At 30.3% G+C, this 11,344-nt stretch overlaps 1 protein-coding gene across 2 annotated transcripts in view; it reads right to left on the reverse strand.

Moving 5' to 3' along the window:
- Window positions 1–10,344, reverse strand: part of LOC106710442 (zinc finger protein 774) — a 43,135-nt gene extending 32,791 nt beyond the window's left edge. For both annotated transcript variants that reach the window (XM_014502496.2, XM_014502495.2), the window contains exon 1: window positions 9,807–10,344. In XM_014502496.2, the coding sequence (XP_014357982.1) occupies window positions 9,807–9,891 (85 nt within the window). In that variant the 5' untranslated portion in view covers window positions 9,892–10,344. The remainder of the gene's footprint in view (window positions 1–9,806) is intronic.
- Window positions 10,345–11,344: the final 1,000 nt, after the last annotated feature.

An 11,344-nucleotide genomic window follows, 5' to 3' on the forward strand; every position in this document is an offset into this window, starting at 1 on the left:
CACATAAAACTGAACCCTACACAAAAATACACCGTCTTGTCTACGGTTTATAACTTATTTGTTTTGTTATACTTTATATCGTCACGTAGATTTTGCATTGCGGTAGTTGATTTCAGTATGTATATAAACTTCGAATTAGTATTCTTTAATGATATTAGTTTAAGTACATAATAATGTATATTTTAAGCTATAATAGGGAATCTTAAGTGATATTTTAGATAAAGTCATGGTTAGCTAGTTATTCCTAATGTTAAACTCGCACGGAATCAAAAGTGGATTCGGAGGTTCATTTAGCTTCACTAAATGGAGGTCTATGATCTCTGCCTACCCCTCTTGGTTACACGAGTGAATTGTGTTGTATTAAACTTATACGGATTCAGTAAGCATTTTTATTATCCACTCTCCACTTTTTGTTATAGTTCTTCCTTATTCGTTGTTTAATTTCTAATAGTATAAATTAATAACTTAATCAAGTCCATTAATCCATTATTTAACAATTTAAGGTTAACGTGCATTTATCGACTCGTTAAATTACACTCCACTTGCTCGAGTTTCAAGTGTCAACCGTAAAACTATCAAAATTCCGTCACAAAACAAAACACAATTGCCTATTATAGTAATAGAATAAAGTCAACAAGCGTCGAATTATCTTTGCTGTCAGTTCAACAAGGCGGAAAGGATCGTCCCTGACATATGTTACTATAACAAGCTCAGTAGTGAATAGACACCCTCCTAGAAATAGTTACCCTCTGTTATAACAATGTCACAATATTGCCAACGCGAATTAGTCGCATTATATGAATAGAATTAATGGGTTTGTATGGAATTATTTTCAACTAACTTTTACCCGCGACTCCGTCCGCGCGGACTAAAAAAAACCACACAAGATAAAAAAGTTCCTATGTCCGTCTCCTAGTTCTATCAATTTTCCGCTAAATTAATTAATTAGACCGATCTTGAGTTATAAGTAGTGTAACTAACACGACTTTCTTTTATATATATATATATAGATTTTGAATGTCTTATGATAAAGGCTGGAAATTCTTTATAATAAAATTATTACGTTTGAAGGTGTTTAAAGATACATTTATTCCAGAGCAGTTGAACCCTATATTATGATTCGAAATTTAACAGTTGAAAATGTGGATAATGTTTTCTAAGATATTTTCAAATTAAAATGAAGAATAAAATAATTTTAATGTAAATTAAACTTTCTTTAAGTTCTCTTTTAAAGTAATATAACAGAAAAAAACTTTCAAATAATTAAGTTTATCAACAATACAATTTATTACGGTCAATAGATACGAGATATTCTGGTATGATATCTTTACACCAATCTCATTACAAAGCTTGCTATTGTTCTATTATAATTTTAAAATCACGTTCTCCTAAACGTAGCTCTGATTTGGGATGACTTTATTATAAAGTATTGATCTGTCACAGTTAATATTTCAATATTGATTATTAAATTGAACTTTTAAAGAGTGCTTTTGAAAAGCCGACAAACAATACTTGATTCTAGACTTCGTTAATCAACACAGATAAAAAAAAAATATTTTTAAATGCCACGAATTTATTATACATCCAGTTCGAGACTATACTATATCCTTCTGTAATTAGGAGGTGTAGAGTTTAGAAAAACAATTTTTATCTTGTACTAGCTGTCGCCCGCGACTCCGTCTGCGCGCTGTTAAAAAAAAACTTAATAGGGTTATGAAAAATAGATGTTGGCCGATTCTCAGACCTACTGAATATGCTCACAAAATTTCATGAGAATCGGTCAAGCCATTTCGGAGGAGTTAAACCACAAACACCGCGACTCGAATTTTATATATAAGATAAGTATTAAATTACTTTAGTTAGCTATAATCTTATTCGTCAATTTCTAGCAATTATATAAACAAATGAAACAAAAACTGGTAATAAATATAGCCTATATCATACGGGGCTAGTGTAGCTATCCAACTTTGAAAGGATTTTTCCGATCGGTTAAGTAGTTTTGGATCCTATTCAATGCAATCAAATCTTTCTTTATAACTAGCTGTCGCCCGGGACTCCGTCCGCGAGAAATTAAAAAAAAAACTAGTAGCCCATGTGTTCTTTCAGACTATGTTCTACTTCTGTGTCAAATTTCATCAAGATCAGTTGAACCGTTCCGGTATGTACTTTCTAACAAACATTCATTCATCTAAACATTCGCAGTTATAATATTAGTAAGATATAGATTAAATTTAAAGTTTAATAATTTTTTTTACATTGATGTATAAAATTAAAACAAAATAGCGAAAATATACATAAAACATTCACCATTAGTAAAAATAGTAATGCCTTTATCAAATCTCAATGATGTCCCCATCCGTAATAAATAAAGAGGGTTACACATCGGCTTGGAATAATAATATTGGTGTGTATTGACCCGAGTTGGGGCCACTCGCTCAAGTTCAAGGGCGGGGGTGAAACGAACCCTTACGCAACCCGCGTGTACAGGTGGGACTTACGCGTCTAAAAACATTACCAACAAAGTTTACTGTTTACTTTTTTATTTGTCTTGGTGTCTTAATTTGTTATATTTTCCATTTAATTCAAGTAGTTTGTTGTCTTGTTGTTAATGTTGAAAAATAATAACTTATTTTTGTAATTATAAAATAGATAGGATTTGGCAAATCTAAGCAAACTGTATTAATTAATTATTAAAACTAGGAAGTAATTCATAATTTACTTGATGTTGCGTCTATAAATATGAATTTAAATAATTTACTTTATTTATATAAATTTACTAGTATATAAATTCCAAAAAAAAAAACAATTTATTTTTAGACTTTTATATACTAGTAACTCTTGGTAAACATAATCAAAAACCCTGAATATAATCGGATCTAATTGCGTTAGTGCATTGCGAAATTTAAGTGTAAGTGCTGCCATCTATAGGTTAATAATTACGAATCGATTACTGGCTAAAAAGTATATAAACTTTTTTTTTAATGGCAACAAAAACGTGTTGTAAATGGCGGCAATTCTTATCACATTCAAAGCACGTTTTATCAGGCACGCGAGGGCTCACGTTCCGCGCAGTGCGTTTGTTTGTAAACATAACGTGCCCGTTATGCTCTCTTCTCCCCAACCTCCCCTGATACCAACCTTAGAGGACATTGGGAATAAGTACAAGCGATAATACACTTTACGTGACAGGAATATGACATAGTTTTGATCTAATTTTATAGCTTGTATAATTGCTAAGCTCTTTTGATATTTCTATAGTTCAGAAGCCCTTGAGGAAGTTTGCATTCACCTTTGGATTTACGTATCTGTTATGATTTTTGCATCTTAATTTTATTTATAATAGAACGTAAATCAACATATCACGCACAAAAGCTATCAACCCAAAACAATTAAAAATTTTCTAGAATGTACTAGTTATCAGTAAAGTTTTATTTGTCGCTATGAAAATAAATAAACTTTGCAAAACTTAATTCTGACCGAGTTATATTCATCTTTAGCTAAGTTTCATTTAATTAAAGTAAAGATCCCTTATTTATTTGGAACAAGATAAAAAAGTTCCTATGTCCGTCTCCTAGTTCTAAGCTACCTCCCCATAAATTTTCAGCTAAATCAGTACGACCAATTTTGAGTTATAAATAGTGTAACTAACACGACTTTCTTTTATGTATATAGATTAGCTTTATGTTTAGGTTTTGAAATTTTTAATTGTAGAAAAGTGTTGTTAAACAGTGAGTGTGGTGGCTGAGGCTCATTATCGTACTTCCGTTGCCACTAATCAGCTGTTTGTAAACTCTACCGATGTGGTGCGACACGTGACTTGCTCCTCAATCACGACTTCATTCACTAACAATTGCAACAGCATTACCCACTTTACTCTGACTACTTACTGATTAGACGCAAAGGTTCTTTATATTAGAGAATATGAAACGTTTTTCACGGAGTCCTCTTTCAAAAACTGTTGTCGTTCAACAAAATGCTGGTACATTTTTTTTCAATTATTGAACTATTAACATTATTTCTTCCATCTTATGCCGCTTTAAAGTCTTGTTTGGACTCCATCAAGTTTATTTGGTCCATTTTGGTAGTCACTTTGGATACAAACGGCTCACAAAATACGCCATAGCAACACCTGTTATTGTTAGACATAAGTTTTTGATATAAAGAACCACAAAATTGCATTTAAATTAGGACAAAAAGCGCAATTACACGATGCTACCGTTACAAAGTTTTTGTCGTCGACCGTCGCGTCTGACCGCGGACACCTGAACGAACTCTTTGTATGATCTAATCTAAACGAGGTGGGGCGCCACTGACAGCGGAACGGATTGAATTATTTTCATGTGTTTAAATGAGCTATTAAAAAAAGTTCTGCGTTTAAGAAAGATGCTGAGACAAAACAGTAAAGTTATGATTGGAAATGTGGTGTAAACAATAGCAGTATTGCACTGGGGACTAGCAGCTTTCGCCCTGGTGTGAAACATACACTAAACTGGCGCTAGGCTAGGCACTATGCAAGATCACTTCTCAATTCGTTAAAATAATAAGAATTTAAATATTTTACTTGTGTAAAAATATACCAGAAATATATCAAAACAAAAACATCTTTTTATAACATTAATTATAATATATTATTATATATTTGAATTAAAATTAGAAGATTCAACGATAGTGCAATTTATCGTATTTTGTACACATTATAAGCAGTATTTTCCTTATTCAAGAAATCTAAAGTTAATTTAATAAAATGTTAATTACAACCCATATCATTGGGAAGTCCTTTAAAAGTCCTTACCAAATGTAGACAACAAAATGGTGCATTTAAAGTGTATGCATAATAATTTTGCATTGATATCACCTTTTCTACCTGTGAGAAATATATTGCAGAGACGGAAAAGTACTAAGATTTTTCAATCTTGAACAAAATGGATTTAAAAAGTAATTTAACAAACTGTGGACTTCCAATACCGAAACCTACATATGTACAAATAACTCTTCTCGCTCTTTAAAAAAAATTAAATCAATATATTTTATACATGCGTCAAGGTATTTTAAATTCAGTCAAAGATTTCGTCTTCATTACTTTATGGAATCTGTGACGAAATTCATTTACGACAAAACACTTTGACTGATATAAAAAAAAAATGTAATTGATAAGATTATATTGGACGTTACGGAATTACAACATTTATACCAGGGCGACAGAACCGAGCAGGAGGAAGACGTGATAATATCACCACCTGATTACCGAAGTAGCGTGAAGCGGAACATTGCTTCACTGACTTTCTTGATCGCCGCGGACAAATTACCGCTCACCTATAAGGGCTAATCGGATTGTTGTACAGTCGGTAACAAAAGTGTTAATGAAAAATTTAGATTTTTTTAATGGATTTTAAATGTTCTAAGTGAGATTATTTAAAGTAATTATATTTGTAAGTTTATATTAAGTTTCTTGTTTACACACAACTGACCAGAACAGAAAAACTTCTAAAACGTGTAAAAAAAAACTCAATATTAATAGCAATTTAAATTGAGACAAAACAAATATAAAAAAGATGACAAAGAATTGATTTAAAAATGTAAATGTGCAATTTACTAAAATTCATTGTAATAATACGATTAAAACATTTTATTTAACCTTCAAACCAACGCCAAATAAACATTTTTAATAATTATATCTGTTTTAATACTGCTTAGTTTTTATAAACTCTATAAATAACAGCAAAAGTGTGTTTTATTCCCGATATACTTCGTAGCCGGTTTGTAGTATACAAGTTTTTCTGAAGCCTTCTGAAGTCTCGTTACCTGCATATTATGCAGACTTGTCTAACTTGTAACACCGTACTTATAGTGTCGTATGAAAATAACTTGTTTTATTAAAAAAAAAAAAAGAAGTAGGCAATACGGATGCGCATTTAACTTAATACTGTCACAATTCTTTTGCTACTTTTAAATTTAAACAATAGCAAAAATGCTTGTCGATAAATTAATTTGAAATTAAAATAATTTTAATAGGAGTCAGTCAAAAAATGTCTTGTCCTTTAATTCTTAGATATTTTCATAATTAACTAAAGACAACTGTCACTTTCGAGTTCCTTCGTTCACAAGATAGTACAGATATACACAAAAGTGTCCACGTCACGTCTAGCGCGGCTCGACCTTGACCTTTGGTGCGGGAGATGCACTGCATTTGCATATAAACGCAAGCCCACGCTGATGCGATTATCGCGAACTGGTTTCTATAGACTACGCCGGATCGCGACTGGTTCCGACGACGTACGGTTGCGTTCGAAAGTCGTTTTGTTACAATGTATCTCTTTTTAAAGTGACTATTTTGTAATTTTGAAGTATAAAGTGACCTGGTGTATTACTTAATATGTTTTCTTTGAAGAATTTACTTTTTTAATTGGATTATTCGTGGAATAAAGGAGTATTTAGTTTGAAATTTATACTTCTGATAAAACACAAATGGATGTAGATACTTCAGTATTCATATTTAGCAAATATTCCTTTATTTTATATGTAACTTGTTCCATTAAGTTTGAAATTTTAAAAGAACCTGTTACTAAATCCCAGAGCTTTGCCTGTTCTATTTATATGAGCCATCAACTTTTTATTTTTGTACTCAAATATTTAATTTTAACTCTTAATTGAAGGAATAAGTTATAAAAAATTCATTATTTTTGATGCACTAAAATTAGTATATCAACAGACATAAATATTGAAGTCAATATTGTTATTCGATCATTATGGGATGACAAAATAAATCGTATAAATTGAATCATTAATTAAATGTAAATAAGTTTTTGTTTTTTAAAACATATTTAATGTAATAAAAGTGTCATAGAATATTAATTTTATACGTGTCGTGCGTGAGTGTACTCGTTTCGCGGTAAAGGGCGATTGGTGTTTGGTGGTCAATAAAAATATTTGTTATATATTTGTTAATAATAATTAAACATCGTTTTATGTCTCGCTCGTGTTAGTGTCTATTCGACGGTTTTTTATTAGCCCAACCGCGCTAACAAGATAAAAAAATACCTTAGTGTTTTTTTCCTACAAAACACTCACGTCCATAACTTAGAGGTGTTGGCAGAATTTTGCATACATATGCTTGTCTGTCTTACTAATATTATAAATGCGAATGTTTGAATGGATGGATGGATAGATGTTTGTTACAAGGTATCTATCTCCAGAATGATTCGACGGATCTAGATGAAATTTGGCATGGATATAGAACATAGCCTGCTAGGCTATGCTAAGCTAGGCTAACACATAGGCTACTAATTACGTTTTTTTTAAATTCCGAGCGCAAGGAATCGCGGGCGACAGCTAGTAATAGTAATAAACAAAATATTACTTGTATTTGCTTTTTAAAGCAAGTGTTATGAATCATTTAGGAAGATAAAGCTTTTATCTTAAGCTCTGAACGTATAAACTTCTTATTAGTTTTTTAAATTAATATTTTCTGTTATGCTCTATCCTCACTAAATCGCAGTGTATCAATTGTTAAGGTACGGACAACTGATCGACTATTTTCTTGAATCAAATCTTAGCACGAGTTTCACCTTATCTTACTAATATTATAAATGCGAATGTTTAGATGGATGGATAGATGTTTATTTGAATGTATCTCCGGAACGGCTGAACGGATCTTGATGAAATTTGGCACAGATGACACATAGTCTAGAAGAACACAGGCTACTTATTAAGTTTTCTTTTTTAATTCCGCGCGGACTGAGTCGCGGTCGACAGCTAGTTTAAGATAAGTACAATAATTTTTAGTATATTTCAATAATATGCTAATAATAATGTTTTTGCCGACGGAGCGCTTGAATATTTTTTTTTATTTGTACTAAAAAAAGACAATTCCTTGTCATAGATTATTCTACGTATATTAATTGTATAAAAACAAGATTCCTCGTGATTTTAAATTGTATTTATAAATAAATTTAGCATAAATAATTAGATAATATATTCATAGATATAATGAATTGCAATCGAATCACAATAAATGCTCTCAATAAAAATCAATTGATTTGTCCTGAACTTGTTAATGTGACACTCCAATCAAATATATTTGAATTGTTGTATTTTTTTATAATACGAAAACATTTAAATATTTATTTGTTTAAATAATAGTTGATTTAATGTGTATTTATAATTCAAGAATTTGAAAATTAAGTTTAATTTAATTTTATAGCACTAGCTGTCGCCCGAGATTCCGTCCGCGCGGAATTAAAAAAACGTAATAAGTAGCCTATGTGTTCTTCCAGACTATGTTCTACATTTCTGACAAATTTCATCAAGATTTGTTGAGCTGTTCCGGAGATACCTCCAAACAAACATCCATCTAAACATTCGCATTATAATATTAGTAAAGTAATTAGATCCACAATAATTATTTGTCGTAAATAATATGTGTTAAGTTTTGTTAAGTTAAATTAGATTAACTAAGTTAAATCAAGCCTTCTTCTGTTCTGTAAAAAATCAATGTGACTTAATGCTTACGAAATTGCATTGTATAAGTAAATTAAATATATATTTTTTTTCTTCCAAATTTTTAGTTGAATCCTTTTCGAATCAACTTCAATTTATCCTTTTTTAACTTTAGTTACAAGTTCGTTAATTTTCGTAAAGGAATTGAAAATTTTCTGCAATTGCGCGATTGCGTATTTGAAGTTTTCTTGCAAACAACATTACTTATTTTTCTTTTGCTTCGCGAATGGAATGAACTATTTGTAAAGTGAGAAATGATTTAGATATTTCATTTTTTTTATAACAATAATAAGGAAATTAAATAATATTGTGAAAAAATAATTAACTTTGGAATAATACGAAAAAAATCGCGTTTAAATAAAAATAATTTCTTTCTAATTGCATTAGAAAACATTTAATGAAAATAACATAAATTCCTAATTAATTTCTTGACTAAGGTCATAAAATTTAAAGAACGGTAAATTGTTTTTTTTTTCGGAATTTGTTAAATAAATGAATGTTTTAAATAAAAATATTTTTCTAATTTAATATTAAATGAAACGGTGTAATTTTTTGTGTTTACTTATTTATTAAAAGCGCTTCATGATAGATTTATTTCATGATTCATAAAAAAATCTTAATTAATAATCTTAATGTATTGCCAATTATTCTTTTAATTATTCCTATTTAAATAGTGTTATTTTGTTTTATAATTTAAGTTTACTTTCAAATTGGACATCGTGAATCAAATTTCCGCAAACGCCGACGGCGCGGTGGGTGCATTCATTTTTAACCGCTAAAAATTTCATTTTGAAATTTTGCCTTTAAACATTGTTTTAATTTTATTTGCTTAAAGTTCATCTGATTATTTCAATTACTTTAAATATTATAAATAATTTAGTTAATATTATAATTAAAATAAATTATGGAAATTGATAATAATTCAATTAATTAAATGATATAGTTATTACGCTTATTAAAGTTATCTCAAAAAGGTTTTTTTATAATATTTATTATTAAGTTAAGCTTCGTATATCTTGTTATTAGTTTGACATGAAACTGCGCCCGCCAAATGTTATTTAATATAATTGTTATAAATTCAAATTAATTTTTATATTAATTTTATAATTATTCTTAATTTAATTAACAATTAAATTGTTTCCTTTTTATTTATTTAATAAAATTTAATGAAACAATAAAGCTTTCTTTCTTCTTAAATTATGTATTACTTCGTTTTGTTATTTAAAAACCGGTATTTTTAAATATTAATTGGTGATTATTTTTTGTCTAAATATACATAAATACTACTTGCAATATTAAGATGTACTAACCTGTGTGACAGTAGTCTTCGAGATAGTGCCTCGCCGCGCGCTGCACGATCGAGTAATAAAGGCTGACAGAAGATGCGAGCGCCATCCTTACTTTTCTTCACTTCTTTATCCCCCTTTTATATTCTAATGTCCCAAGTCCGTCAGTCTGTGTATACTTTGTACGCCTCTACAGTTGGTTACGGTTTCAATCAAAACAAATCAACGAGAACAACTTATAATTTAAGAACTGCTTTAGTTTGTGACGAAATTATAACAATGCGAAATAATAAAAATTATATATGTGTATAAAACTGAATATAATAATGCTATTTTGAACTGCGTTTAGTTGCGGTTTTAAAGAAAATTTTGCCGAACGGAATTTATTTTTCTTGACGAAATACCACGGTGTTTTTGCATTTTTTGATTGTTTTTTTTTGTATAGTCCAAAGTCACAATTTGTCGTACACTAGGTGCCGCATCTTTACCGCCGTCCAAAACTCTACGCGAAATCAAACACGTAAGTCAAAATAATATAAACGTGTGGAGGCAAGCGGCCCACGCCGCGTCTACAGCGACACTGGCGCTCGACGGACGTTTTTTTTGCTTCCCCTTCTAGCGGGAGGACTGAAACGTACGGACGGATAAAACCTAACGTTTTCATGTATTGAATTTAATTTTTTAACTATTTAATTTTTCATTATTTTCCAATTGTAATTTTTTTTAAATATTTCATATTCTATTAAGAATAAATTCTTATTGAAAACTTTTTCAAGAATCTAATCGAAATTTGTTACAATTTCTATAAATTAGAATCAAAAATCAAATATATAGCAATGTTTGTGATTAATTATCTTAAATGCTCATTTAATAGTCAAATTATTAATTACCTAATAGTTTTTATAATCATTCTTATTAGATTCAGATTAGCGAAACAGTTTAGGAAATGGCGGCGGAGAGGAAAGGCGGGAAAATAAGTTTCCCGCCAAACAGCCCCGAGACATGCGTACGGAAACTGATGTTGATGTTTGCATTTGTTTTTTTTTTCGCTTAGGGCCCGTATTTAATGACTGCCAGTATTAAACATTGATCTTTTTTTTCGCAATTCGTACGAAACAAATGACACTTGTATTTAATTACTGTGGCCATAGATTTTTTATTGAATTTTACTTTTTGAGATTTTTAATCTAATTAAATTATTTTAATTGTAGTTAATGAAAAATTTAGTCTATTTATTAAATTGAATATATCACAGAAAGATTAAAGAGATTATAATGATAATATCGCACATTGTTTAAATTAACAAATAAAGTGTACTTTATTCGATGTTCGATTGAAGAGCTTTCCTGATTAATACAGTGAACAGAGTGAGATGTACAAGCTTATCGGTCGTGCGGACGTAATCATTGGCGGCGTCGCAATTATGATGAAACCCTTTAAAAACGATTCGCGTAAAATAATGGAAAAAATAAAAATGAGAAAAATGTTCATCAACGCGACACGACACTCCCCCCGGGCCCCTTCCCGCTGTGCCCCGGGCGGCGGGGGGTACGAGAGAGACG

This window comes from Papilio machaon, chromosome 12 (genome assembly GCF_912999745.1).
Source record: "Papilio machaon chromosome 12, ilPapMach1.1, whole genome shotgun sequence".
Lineage (NCBI taxonomy): Eukaryota > Metazoa > Arthropoda > Insecta > Lepidoptera > Papilionidae > Papilio > Papilio machaon.